Genomic DNA, 14650 nt, shown 5'->3' with positions numbered 1-14650 from the left:
CGCCACCGCTCACATACATGTACAGTCGGAGCCTAAGTGGTGTCTCATGACGCTTCCTGCTGCTTCGGCATAATGAGGAACATACAGCACAGGGAATCAGACGGTCACTGCTCACTCATTTGAGGCAAATGGAAATGTTGTCTTTAAGCAGTAAACAGCTGCTCTGTTGACATGTGGATTGTGTTTTTGATGAATGAAGCAATGAGACGAGGACAGCCGAGCGAGGGGATGTGTTCTGGAAGGAAGACAAGCTGCTTCCAGCGCTGATGTCCTTCACATGTCTCCTTTTACAGCATTAAAGCCAAATGACACACAGCTGGATGTTTGAAAAGGCATGACTAAGGTTTGTTCTGAAATCTGTCACATCTGGCTGATGGTAGAAATGTGCTCTGAGCTGATCGATAACGACAACCTGGAGCTGCAGGAGGAGGATGACGGTCACAGCTGCCGTTTAGTGTCTTTGGTGATAAGAGTTTGCAAAAGCAGCTTGTACTCTTTAGCGAAGCAGGTTCCACTGAGACTTGAACTCAGATCAGTGGATTCAAAGTCCAGAGTGCTCATCATTACACCACAGAACCACAGAACCACATGGTCTCTGGTAAACAGCTGCAGCATACAGCTGTTTATATGTCCAGCACCAGCACACAGAGAAAGCTCACAGACGCACAAAGACTTCAGCAGCTCAGAAACTGCATTTGTGAAGATTCTCAGTCATTCAAGTCAGAGGAGATCTCAGTGGAAGGCAGCTGGACCTGCTGGAGGCTGCAGATGCACGGTTCTAAGACCACGCTGCATTTATTTTATCAATCCAGTACGTTCTAGTTTCATCTGAATCTGTCTCGTCTGCTGCTCAGCTCTGTGCAAACACAACCTGCAGTTCATCTGAACACTGGGCAGCTCCTCAGCTGTGTTGAGGAGTGCAGATGTTTTTAGTTTTTTATACAATCTGGTGCAAACAGTTGTTTTTGGTGAATCTTTAAATGTAAAACAAGGCGACTGTGGTCATGATTTGAAGCTTTATTTGGTGGATTTTCCCAACAGAAGCCACATGGAGCACACAGCATGTGCTCGGTGACATTTACACAATCTGATGATTCTTCCTGTGTTCTACAGTTTCCGGCTGATAAATGGTGCAGTTTGGCTTTTTTTCATCAATAAAAGCTTCTCAAACCCACCAACAGGTTTTCTGATTAACTTGTCGCTGGAGATGAAGGAACCGATTTTAGCTTTAAGGAGAAATCTACGTCGGTTTTCAGACACATGACATCCAGAAACATGTGACTCTGGAAACGGTTCGTCAGCTCCACATCAGTCAGTCACTGTTGGTTGTTCAGGTGACAAATGTGACCCTGAAGGTTGTTTCTGAGCCTAAACTTGGATCAAACATATAGACATTAATAGACTAATAAGAGTGATTTGAGGCCTGAAGCCATAAAAAACAAAGTCTGGTTTCAGTGTTTCACTAATTAAAACCATGTTTATGGTGTCTGCTTGTGTTCCAGACAGCCGCTCTCCCCACTCATCCTCTCACATGTAGGACTTATTGGGGTTTAGAGATATTTGGAGACTCATGACAGGAGGGTCAGCAGAGAGGCTGGATTTGTTGTTTCAACCCAGTTAGAGAGGCAGGCCCCTGGGGTCAAACGCTGGCCAGAGTGGCCTGATTGTGATCGTGTCCTGGGGGGTCTTTCCTGCACCGACGCTGTTGTTGTTGTTTGGCTCAGTTTGCTGTTCAAGTGTAGCAGCCGCACAGATGAAGGGGTGATGAAAAACAGACAGAGTGTGGGAGGTATAGAGCCTCAGGGTTAAAGGGTGAGGGACACACTGATGTAGGTAGAGGAGGACAACCTGGCCTCGTCTGTTGTCCTCCAGCGAACAGGTGTGTGTCTCAGGCTTTTATTTCCTTCTGTCTCTTTCCTCCTCGCACACAAACAGGCACAAGGACACGGAGACTTATTTTTATCGTTGTTATGTTTGATTGATCTAATTCACTGTCCCTTCGTCTCTCTTTATGTGAACTGGAAATTAGGCACAGCTGACAGTCACACACGGAGGGCCTGATGTGGTTTTCTGGGCTGAGACGTAGGACAACACGACACCGTCCTGTGCAGCGCTTCACATCCTTTCACATGGAGCTGCAGCGATGCACAGACAAGTCCAGAGTTTTAAAAACAGTGCAAACTGTCCAGTTCTCAGACTGCTACTATTAAAAACAGCTGATTTAAAGCTCTTTTTGAGGACTTGCTTTGAGAAAAATGTCTGAAGCTGAGTCCTTTCAGTGCTTTGTTCCAATACTTATAAACGTGCGAGCGAGATGTTCTGACCCACAACAATCCATAGAACGTCTGGGAACCACCATAAAACTGAAATGTTTCAGGAATTATTGGATGGATTTCCATGAAATTCAGTTCAGATCGTCATGTTCCTCAGAGCCCTGTGATAGACTGGTTACCTGTCCAGGTGTCCCCTGCCTTCGCCCGAAGTCGGCTGGGATAGGCTCCGCCCCCCGTGACCCTAATGAGGGTTTAGCGGTGTATAGATAATGGATGGATGGATGTTCCTCAGATGATATGTGACAACAGCTTCAGGTCACAATACAACGTAGCGACCAAGCTGAGCTGTTTTAGTGTCACTACAACGACATGAAACTCTTTCTGTTAGCATGCTAACTATTAGCTTTGATCATTGGGCCACGGGACAGAACCGTGTTGGAACTGTAGAGCTGAGGGACTTTCAGAACCGGTGGGCTGCTGTGGTTTCATGTCACCTGTTGTGTTTCTGTTCTACCTGAACTGGGCCAGCGTTTGCATTCGTTTGCTTCTCTCCACATTTTAATGCAGCTGAAGTCTCATGACAGATGTTCTCATTTACATGAGCTCCTGTTTCTGGACACCAGCAGTCATCTCAGATTCATGTTCAAGCAGCTGCCACGCTGGCTGTCTAACATCAGCCCTGTGCCCTGCATAGTGCTCTGCAGGGTGTTCATCATGCTGTAGGGCTGTCTGGATGCTACCTTACTAATGTTACACCTGTATAGTCACTCAAAATGTCCCACAATGCACCGTGACACCAGCAATATGGACCATCATGCATTGCGTGACAGGAAATGGAAAGACGAATGAGAGCGTGTCAGTAAAATGTTCGTAGTTTCCTGTTTACGTTTTATTAAATCTTATTTTACCCGTTTCTTAGCTATGAAATAAGCTGTGAATGTGATGTGTTGGTACCACGCTGCTACGGCACAAATCATGGCTAGTGAGTGATGAATAGCTCGAGTAGCGTCCGAGGTGCTCCCTACATGGATCACTACGTAGTGGACCCTGTATAGTGAGCAGGGAGTGAGACATCCATCGTCTGACAAACTCACCATGAAGCTTTGCTCTGTGCTGTCCGTCACATCCAGACAGCGTCCTGATCCTGCATCTAGACCTACAGACACTGAAGCAGCCCATTTAGCACCAGAGCTTATACAGTCGTGGTACAATGAACCATCTTTGTCGTATTTAGATCTCAAGTCTACTCCAGTACAAATCCCACGACTACAGCTCTGCCCATAACAAATACAGCGATGCCGCTGAAATGCAGAGACTGTCGCTGTTCTTGTTGTTATGAGGACTTCCAGGTGTTTGAAATGCACCCGTTTCCTGAGTCATCCAGTCCTGAGGCAAACTGCAGGACTTAATTCAGCATAACCTGCAGCCACCATGCCGGAGCGACCTTGGAGGTAAACTAGAGGACACACAAACACCAGCAGCAGGCCGTCCTTCCATACGGAGCTCCTGCCTGTGTGTCTGCCAGAGAAGAGTCGACAGATTGATGGTAACGGACGGCTTCCTTCCCGAAAGCCACCATCAATAAAGTCACGCTGGCAAAGCTGCTGCGTATGAAGAGCAGAGTGGACGAGACGACGGGAGTGAGAGCCTCAAGTACAGAGAAGAGCTTCCACGCTGTTGTAAATCTGTTATCTGGATGCAACACGATGGAGTCACATTTGGCTCGATCCGAATGTCTGACAGGTTATTGCACAGAATCTTCTGAAGCCCGAGACCTGTCCGGTGCTGCAGAGACTCTCACAGACAACAGCGTCCAGTCAGAAGCACAGGGACTCCGAGTCTGAGCACCTGAGCAGGTAATGGATTGTGGAAACAGTGAGAGTGTTCTTCAGGGGTCTTGTCAGGCTTTGATCTTTGGTATGTACTGAATGTGGGGGTCAACTATAATAGATTGGGGGCTGGCAGGGGTGAAGAGACATGAATGGAGCAGGAGGGAGGAAAAGGGGGACAGACAGGACTCTCAGACGGGGCCCAGGACCCTCCTGTAAAACCTGGGTGATGTGTTTATTGGTGAATACCTCCTCCAGCCTGTTTTCACACGATGGCAGCTGCTGTGAATGTTATAGAAAATTACAGGAAAAGATCTGTAAAGTTTTTCAGTGCAGTCCACGTCTAGCTCGTGTGCACGCACCCATGTGGACGGCAGTACACCCAGCAGTTATCAAGGTTTTCTACTAAAAGCAAAACTACACGGTGATGCTGAGAAAAACTTCCTTCAGGAGTTTATGTGTAATCTAACAAAACAGAGAACATGTGTGACGTTACAGTGAGTTCTTCTTAAATCAGGGTTAAAGCTGTTAAAAAGCTTACAAAGCAGAATCACTTGTGTGCCAGAGTCGGGTAACAGAACCACTGCAACGTGCAGATGTTCTGTTTGCAAATCCAGTCGGTTCCCTTTTAAAAATCAGTGTTTTTACATGAAAAGAGAAACATGAAATAACGACCCACAAGGTAGGAACTCATGTCATTGTTTTCCTGTTTTTTGCCTCCACGTCTCTGCTGCCTCCTCCTCGGCTCGGTCGCTCTCCCTCCTCCGGTGTCGTCCTGCTTTGGTCTGGCTCCAGGCCCGATCCACACCTCAGGGTCAGAGGTGGTGAGGTTAACTGTGCCGAGCTAAACACGAGCCCGCCGAGAGTCTTTAGGCCGTTATCTCCTGCAGCGAGTTTGCTTGTGTGTGCATATGTCCTCCTGAGGATAATCCAGGTGATGGCTCGTGTTACTGAACTGCTTCACCAGCAAACAGACGCCTTCCTGCCTCTTCAGCAGCCGCTCACTGAGTCCAGATACGGGAGTAAAACCAGGACGTCGGCCAGATGGGGCGGCTCATGACTGCTGTTCTGGCTTCATCGTCGTGCTATGATGGACGTTTACTGGTGAGATGGAAAACATTGTCTGATATCTGCTTATTTCTACGAGGATTTCTACATTTATTTGTTCCAGTAATAGCTGCTTTCATACCCTGCTCCAGCCTCAGATGTGGGCTTTTAAAGCTACTGTGATAATAACGCATAAATCACCAGCGTTTTCCATGAAACCGGATCAAATGCAGACAATAAACCACGACGGTCCTGCTGCTTGTTAACACGTGAGCTCCTAAATCAGTGTTGCACGGGTTCCTGCAGCCTGTTCGATGACATTATAAAGACAATCCTGCACATTTAAATAACGGCCTCTGAGCCTCGTTTGTAAACTGCCCTCTTCTCTCCAACTGCTCTGACATTGGAGACGTGGGTTTAAGACGGGACTGGCCAGCTGTGTCACCCTCTCCTCCTCCATTAACTCCCTCCTCCTGAGCTCTGTTTGGTTTAAGGGATATAAATCTGCTCCTCTGGCTTTTGTGGAGTGATTCAGACCACAGCAGGTTTTTTGTGTCTCTCCTGGAGCCAGCGACACAGGCAGATAGCAGGAAACCAGAATCCTGAAATGTGGACGATGGGATGGGGAGGATTTAAAGTTTATCTGAAGCCTTCTGCCCACAGAAGCTTAGTCACACTTTGAAGTATTTATGTGATAATGAAGATGCACCACAGACTGGTTCAGGCTGAAGCTCTTCCTACGTATCGGTGAGATGCACCCAGTGATCTGTGAAGGTTTGAATGCAACTGGCAGGAAGTGAGGTTTGAAGAGCTTGAAGTTCAGATTTATGTCACACAAAGTTAACAAAGATGTAGAACAAGACATTGATTTAGTGCTTTATACAGAAGTCTATGGTGATTATATTACAGTTAAGGGGAAAGAGACGTTGGTGAGATGAGTAGAAATGCTCCTCTGTCATCCAACGATTACCAGTTAATAACTCCTCTCCCCGTAAAAACCAGTCAGTGGATCAGTGGGACGGCAGATGTGGTTCAGCTGGAAACAAACCAGGAAGCAAACAAAATGAGTTAAACAGTTTTTAAGTTGATTACTCAGAAAAATGAAGTTGTTCCAGCGAGTATTTCCACTTCATCCAGAAGGAATTTGAAAGTGTTCATGAGCGTAAATAGTTCAAAGCTGGCAGTTTGATAAAGTTGCATAAGTGTGTAGTTGGGAGGAGAGAAGACGAAGTTTTAAAGCCAATTTCACTAAATGTGCTGAACTTGAATTTAGCTGTAAATCAACTAACTTGAGTTTGAATTACACGATATTAAGTTGATGCAATTACCGACATTACTTTGTAAACAAAAGCCATCAAAGTAATGCCTGAAACTTAAAAGGTTTAAATCAGCAAAGTAGATGATTTATTTCATTATTTTTTATCAACCACGCGTTTACTTCAGTGGTGAGAAGAAGTCCTTCAGATGTCGTGTCAGAGTCGTGGAGCGGCTCAGTCCTCCAGTCGGACGCTTGTGTTGACACATGGTTCTGATGGAGGACCTGTTGGGGATTTTCGGATCCAATCAGTACACATTTGGTCAGTTTGGGAATAGTTCCAGCTGCAGGACGGATTCTGAATCAACTGAAGTGCTTCATGGCGCTGAATGATGATGATGCCACCGCATGCAGGAATGTGTTTCTGGACGACACACAGGTCCACTCGGCCTCCAGCTAGTTCCCTCCACCGGTCTGCCACTGGTTCTCATGGCACAGCTTCATTCTACAAGTTGGACAACACAAGCTGCAGCATTTATTTCTAAGTGTGGACGGTGACTCAGCGTGAGTCTGCCGGCTGACAACACCCAGCGCATGATAGATGCAACAACACTGGAGTAAAAGAGGCTGCGCAGAGGGAAGCGTAGAGAGAAAGTATTTAGCCTCCTGAGATAATGGAAGATGAGACAGAAGAGCTGAGTAGGCATCAGAGAGGCAGGAAGTGTTTCCTACATCAAGTCTGTCTGTGCAGTCCGATGATAGACGACAGGATCAGTCACATCTCCTCATAAATAGAAACACGGCTCCTCAAATGTTCTCCATCAGTCCAAACTACATTAGATCGTATTAGAGGGAGAGCCGGTCAGACAGAGAACAATCCCCTTCTGTTGACTCCGTTGTTTTCTCGTTGCTTGTGTTTGTAGGAGGACGTCTGTCTCCGGGTCTCTGTGGCAGACCATGCTGACCAGCACACGGCAAAAAATGCACAACTGGCAACCAAACTTCAACATATTCTGTGGGAGCACTCGTGAAAGGAATTCAGAGCTGCTCGGGCGTCACAGCACCAGTTTTTCAGTCGGTTCAGTTTCAGGTCACGGCGATGATAAACGGAGATTCTTTTAATACCAGCACACCTCCTCCTCGCTGCTCACAGTGATTTATAAATGTGACAGATATGAGATCCTTTAATCACCTGATCTGTGGCAGAATTAGGATGGATTCACTTCTGAAGACTTCATTAGATTCAATTTAATTTTCATTGAAGCAGCCTCAGGGACAGAAGTCGTGTCCTCGATGCAGAGCAACAGAAATGTGTTGGAGACTGAAAACAGTCACAAGACCAGAGTTTAGCATCGAAGCTCCCAAACAGCACCAACAATAAATCAATGCCTAATGAATCCAGGGTGTCACACATCCTTCCTCCCTGTCAGAAGTCTACATCACAGATAAAACAAGTGAGCTGCTGACAGACTGCAGCCACCTTCTGTTCAGCTGTAGCGACTGGTGAGGCCTCGAGTCCTCCAGACCTGGACCTCTCTGAGCTCCAGAACCCGCCAGCAGCTTTGAAAGGCAAATTCACTTTATTCTACATGTTCCAGTTAGAATTTGACCAAACATGAGCTGTTTGTGCGACATCCTGTCGGCTTGTCAGGTGAACTGTGGGCCATGTTTCCACGGGGCGGCGAGGAGACGACAAGTCAGAGCAAGAAAAGAACACAATAAAATATAACTGATCAGTGAGAACAATGCAGCAAAGATGCCCTCAGCATGGTGAAACATGTGTCTGGGGTTAACGTGCAGAGTAGTGAGAAGTCTGTAGAGGTTATAGAAACATAACTAGAAAAACGTCTGTAGTGTTTAGAGCCACAGCTTTTCCAACATCAGTGACACCTAAAGGGGAACTTAGAAAAACTGTACGTGTTGATTACAGATTTAAACTTTGTTTTAAAAAAAATCAAAGAAATTCAGCTTTCCTTTTTTTCCCTTATGATTTATGGCATAACTAAGTCACATTCACGAAACATATTTTAGATTAGTCTCTTCTTCTAGTCGTGGTTGTGCTGTTTCCACAGTGGTTCAGGACTTCATGGAGCAGCTAGAAATGAACCCGCAGTGAGAACAAAATGTGTCAGAACCAAATAACGGGTCCAGAAAGCTGCTGGGGTTCAGAGGGTTAAAGACAACCTGAGTTTAAAACGGACTCCCTGAGCAGAAGCGTGACCGGACCTATTCACATGTATGTGCTGCTGTCACATTTACACCAGCACATACATGGACACGCACACATACTACATCACAACACATCACTGCTGGACTATTCTCCAATTTAAACTCAATGCCAAATTTAAAAAAACAACTTTACTTTTATAATGTCTGCTTCTGGCAACAGCATTTTTAAATACATCTCCTAAGTGATGGTGAAGTGGAACGGTTCCAGGGAGCACACAGGAACAGACTACCAGCAGGTTTGTGATGGACCACAACCTTCAGTCTCCACTGAGACGACCAGATGTGCTGTGAAGCGAGCCGACACCCTGATCAGCTCTGTCTTCACCTCTCTGCATGTGGGGAACAACACTTCCTGCATTCACCCTAAACAAACATCATTATGTGTGGATTTGTCCAATACGGACTCAGTTCTTGGGGATACCGGGCGTACCAAGACCTCTGTCAGTCTAGCTCAGGGACAGAGGTGGTCGGAGGGTGAACACTGGGGGGATGTAAAGTCAGGTGTTTTTAGATCTGTGGGATCTTGGTGAAGGGGGCAAAGAATCCCAGGAATGCCAGTCATGAGGAAGACTAGGGAGGCTGGGGTCGCTGCAGGTCTGGAGGTCAGCTGATGGCTCCCACATCCAGGCTGATCTCAGGCTCTTGTGGCTTTTAAGGGACGAACATGACAGGATCGTCCTCCTCTGTGAACGTAGAACCAGTGAGCTTTTTATGCATGCAAGTGCATGTGTGGGTGTAAATGATCCTAATAGGCAATGATAGTCTGATAGTCTGGTTTGTTTCACTTGGGTTTTAAATTGAATGTTTATGATCAGTGGCCCATTCCATGAAGCAGTTAGTGAGGCTGCAGATGGAGGCATCGTCGTGTTTCACAGATAACCATCATTCACAAACTGCAAATACGTAAAACAGCTGTGAAGGTGCAGCACATGCTTGTGCACTGGCTGCCATGTTTGTTGTGATTATTAAAGGAGACAGGAAATGATGTCATGTTGCAGCTCTGCACGGTGCACATTTGGTCTAACAGGATTCACAACAACTTATCAATCAGCTCTGAAACGTTGCATCAGCTCAGATGTGTAGTTTATTTCTTCCTAACAGCTCCACAGGCCGTGCACTGATGAGCCAGTAGTGTTGACGTGTTTGTACTCAGGTACCGTGTTCCTGGGTGGACCGAGCCTTTCAGCAACGACCACAGAACGGCACCGTGTGCACTTAGGAACCATATTGTTCATGAGCTCACAGCGACGTTCTCCATCTCGTTACTGAACCTTTCTGGGTGGGTGAACTTGGCCGGCAGTGAACAAACATGAACTGTATGATTGTATTATGCTTTTGCAGTGAATGTGTTTGGAGACGTCTGATTACATCTACAGCCAATCACGGCCAGCGGCAGTCAAAGCCAGCTCAGAGTAGTTTGGCAGATCAGAGGCCAACACAAACAAATCAGAAGTTCTGTCCTTCCAACAGCTGATTGGTTCAGTCCATTGTCCTGAAGCCTAGCTGCATAATGGCGTCACCGGACAGAGCTGCGTCTCTGCAGCGTCGACAGGAGTGCATGTTTGGGATTCTTTGTGCATCTCGATCATTCATGTCAGGTAAAGTTTCACTAAAGCAAGAAGCAGCTCTTTCCTGATTTGTTGCTGCCTACGAGTTGCTGAGCTGTTTTCATAACGGATGATCCAAATCCATGGAGCCTCCTGTGTTTCTCTGTGTGTGATATGAGGGGGATGCAAACATCTGAGTGCAGATCGATACAGATCCATGTAGTCAGGGAAACACATGAATACCTGCCAACTCATTCGTTGGAATCGTAGGTTGCAGCGACCGGCAGCTGCCAGAAGAACCGGGTCACCAGCATCTGGGCCTGTGGAGTCTGTAAAGGCATCACATGTAGGAACTGCAGTCATGATGTTGTTGAGTCTGAAGAAGACGTAGACGATGACTCTAGAAGCTCCTGACATGTGGATGAGAAACAGCTCTGAGTGTTGTATGAGGATGTGAAGTAAAAGCTGCTGTGGATGTAAATGTAAATGAGTGTGGCCTTGTTCAACAGTGGAGTGTTTGTGGTGAAATATAAACGCTGACGATCAGCTCAGAGTCATGAACACACCCTGATCTGACCTCATCAGTTACTGAAGGCCGATTTAAAAAAACAAAATAAAATAAATCCATTTTTCGTCAATCGATGATCAGGACCCTGACTGGAGCAGGTTTATTCAGGGTTTCCTACAGGAGTTGAACTTCAACGTTTTAAACATCTTGCTACACTTTTACACACACATCAGTGTAGAAATGGTTTGACAGGTTTGTGAAGTATCTCATAAACGTCCTGACTACCATGTGTTCATCTGTCAAAGTCTGCAGCCACCTGAGAGCAGGATCCACGAGTCAGGCTTTACCTTAACGAAGCTCCTGACTGCAGGGATTTCTCTGAGCGTCCTTCAGTCTGATCATTTGCATCTGAAATGGAAATACATGTCTACTGTCTGAACACTTTTCATCTCTGTGGCTTCGTCTTTTGTCCTGTTTCTTTGCTTTGGTCCTTCCTCACCAAGCAGCTACACCAGCCCTCCGCCTGATGAACGGTTCCTCCCTCCCCTCCTTTAATCTGCTTCTATTTTCTTTTTCTTCTTCTTTTAGTTCGTCTCTTCAACCTGTCCCGAGCAGATTGTCTCCTCTGTGGTGTCGACTTTCAGGGCTTTCCTACAGGACTTTGGGTGGCTGGGAATGGAGCCTGCCTTGTCCATTAGTTATATGAGTGGCTCTGTGGGGAGGCTCTGGTTGCTTCTCCCCCGGCAGACAGACAAAGCTCAGAGCTGCCTGCTATTGTCCGGCTGTCAGCTGGTCTCTGTCAGGGCTCAGGTCCTCTGATAGAAGTGCTGTGAGCCAGACTGTGTGCTGTTAACTTGTTAATTGTGCTTTAAATCGTCTTCTTAGTTACTGTAGCTCGTTTTTACAGTTGTTTGGTAGCTTACCATTGATTTAGCTATAAAACAATATCAGCTGATGGTGACGAATGACGTGAGTTTGTCTTGATGTGAGTTACTTATTTTTGTCCTTTGCGGGTTGTTTTGGTCTTTAAACTGCAGAACTGTTTATGGGTGTGTGATGGCAGCACCATGTAAGGATCCAACAGCATCCTGGCAGGTTGATGTACTGATCCTACAACGTGATGGTTTGGCTGAGATAAAGGCCTCTATTAGCTGGTCTGGGTTTATGCTGGTGGATGAACAGAACTGCTCTTTTCTCTTCTTCTTTTTTCCATTGAAGGCTGTCCTTGTTTTGAATGCCTTGAAGAAGTAGCTTTGGGAAGTCAGTTTACTTGGGCTCATGCTGAGAGTTAGAAGAGGAGATTAGCACAGAGCTACACGTGGACTTAGAGACAAGAAGCTGTTAGCTTAGCTTTCTTCAGCTTAGCATAAAGACTGAAAAGGGCCAAACAGCTGGTCTGGCACTCAGAACTAACCAGAGAGGTGACGTTCCACATCCCTAGAGCCACTTCAGAGGTCAGCGTAACCAGATGCCTGCACTTGCCTACTGCCTGGTTTGCAGCTCACCACACCCCTCCATCCACCCCTCCATCAGGCTCACGAGGCATCGGCTCCATGGTGTTTCTTCAGGCTGCTCCATGGAGGAATTTTCGGCCACCACACACTTGCTGGCGAGCTACCCTCATGGGCCTTGCTCCAGAAGGGAAGCCCCAGTCTCCATATTCTGGACACATACAGAAGGGTCAGGGAGATCACGGATGGCAGTGGCCGAAATGAGTTTCTTCCTTTGGGTGGTTGGGGTAAGCCTTGTAGATAGGCTGAGGAGTCTGGACATCCAGAAGGAGCTTGGAGAAGAGTCACTGCTCCTTTGTGTCAATTTGCCTCCCGGATGCAGTGCTTTGGAAGTTTTCCAGGCATGTATAACTGCAAGGAGAGCCTGGGGTAGACCCAGTACTCGCTTGAGGGGTCACATATCTTATCCGGCCTGGGAATGCCTTGGGATCCCCCAGAAGCAACTGGAAAACATTGCTGGGGAGAGGGAGGTCTGGAATGATCTGCTTAGCCTGCTGCCATCACGACCAGATAGCAGACAAGTGGATGGACATGAATGAATGGGCGGATAATCTGGACAGAAACACATGTGGAAACAACAGGTTTTGGTTTTATGGAGAGTTGAACAAATGTTCTGGACGGTCAGATGCTGTTTGCTGAGGAACAGGCTACTTACAGCAAGAAATCACCAAAAGAAGTACAATTACTGGCACATTTCTGAACAAACACTGTAGAGCTGTTAATGAGTGAGCTTTAGAGGTTTCATAGCGTTGCATTGTGCCGGGTGGCTGTTTCCACTGAAGCTACCAAAAGAGAAGCTGACCACGTCTTGTCACGAGCAGACATGAAAGTGACAACAAAGCAAGTGTTCGAGGAGCTGGTGGCAGATTTTGTCACTGCTGAACTGCCAATATTTCCCTAATTTCGGTTTGTACTTTAAGCTAAACTGAGCCGCTGGCTAACGCTAGCTTTGTCCTGAGCGCACAGACGGGAGTCATCGTAGGAAACCCTCGCCAAGCCAGGCGGGACGTTCAGTTCCAAAAATGTCAAACTGTTCTCAGGGGGAAGCTGCATACAGGATGTGCTTCTGTGTATGTGCATGCAGATTTATTTGTTAAAGACATTTCTGGACTCATTGTCTCGTCTTTTCTGCCTCTTTTTCAGCCTTTGCAGAAGAACGGCCAAATCTCCAGCATGACCAGCCTGAACGGACGCTCGGAGGACAACACGCTGGCAGAAGGTTTGTGTGTCAGTGTGTTTATTGACTGTGTGTGACTTTGGGTCAGTGTTTATGTGTCTTTGTGTCTGGGATCTTCTGCTGTGTCTTCAGCAGCAGGTGAGCTGGGTTGTGTGGGTCAGCTTTCATCTGCCTGCAGATGTCTTTGTGGCTCTGCACGACCTGCATGATCCTGAACTAATCCCTTAGTTAACATACAGGGGACGCCTACACGGGCTTTACACTTGGAAACCTCACACACTCACATCCGCCTGCATACCAGCATCGTTTCTGTGCCTGCCACAGTGGTGGCCGGAGCCACTGGGTTTTGTCCCTTTCTCATGAACACAGGATCTCAGAAACACCTGGAGGGAATTTCTTCAAACGTGGCACAAACGTTCACCTGCAGTCAAGGATTAACTGATCAGAATGTGGTGATAGAAGGTCAAAGGTGGAGGTCACTGTGACTTCACATCCGTCCCGTTCTTATACACATCATAACTCAGGAATGTCTGGAGGGAACTTCACTCCATCCTGTCCCGTCCACATGAGGGTGACCAGATTATATTCTGGTAGTCCAAGGTCACTGTGACTCCACTAAACAACATTTCATGCAAATTTCTTACCAGGATAAAATGAGGAAGTGATGATGTTTTATATCCAAAAGGTCAAAGTCACTCTGGTGCTGCTGGTCCACCTCATCTCGTAGAACATGATGGCACCCAGCTACCATTCTGCTGGAGGGCACACATGCTCTGGCTTGTTTCTATTCAGGCTTATACCCCCTAACTACACCGGCTGAGTCGGTCTGCTGACTTGGTGGCTCTAATCTTGGAGCTTCAGTGACTGTACAGATGTTCTGTTGTGTTGAGTTGAAGATGTGTCCGGCCATGTTTGAAGCTTGTCTCCAGCACAACTCTGTTCTCAATACGTATATAATAAGAGTCTGGACAAGCATGGACGTAGACTTCAGTAAGAGAAGACAAGCAGCTGTGAGGCCTTCATTCTAGTTTTCTGTCTGTTTTTAATCCAGAAGGTCTCATCCAGATGTTCGCAGACATCCAGCCGTCCTCACATGTATTCGTCCCGTCCATTAAAGAGAAGCAGAATCCACATCAGCTACTCAAATAACTAGAAACTGAAAAAAATAATAATAAATAAAAATGAGCTAAATTATAATTTAGTGAAATCAGACGTTGCTTTGAATTGTGGCTGAAAAGAATAATTTAAAAAAAACAAACTGTCCTGGACCAATG

The 14650-nt window shown here is 46.5% G+C and overlaps 1 protein-coding gene across 2 annotated transcripts in view; it reads left to right on the top strand.

The window, feature by feature from the left end:
• The window catches only part of akap12b (A kinase (PRKA) anchor protein 12b), a 51221-nt gene that overhangs the window by 12422 nt on the left and 24149 nt on the right, over positions 1 to 14650 (top strand). For both annotated transcript variants that reach the window (XM_008278658.1, XM_008278659.1), the window contains exon 2: positions 13343 to 13418. In XM_008278658.1, coding sequence (XP_008276880.1) covers positions 13343 to 13418 — 76 coding nt within the window. The remainder of the gene's footprint in view (positions 1 to 13342; positions 13419 to 14650) is intronic.

This window comes from Stegastes partitus, unplaced genomic scaffold, assembly GCF_000690725.1.
Source record: "Stegastes partitus isolate 25-593 unplaced genomic scaffold, Stegastes_partitus-1.0.2 Scaffold129, whole genome shotgun sequence".
NCBI classification, from domain to species: domain Eukaryota; kingdom Metazoa; phylum Chordata; class Actinopteri; family Pomacentridae; genus Stegastes; species Stegastes partitus.
This window is presented reverse-complemented; position numbering and strand designations above follow the sequence as displayed.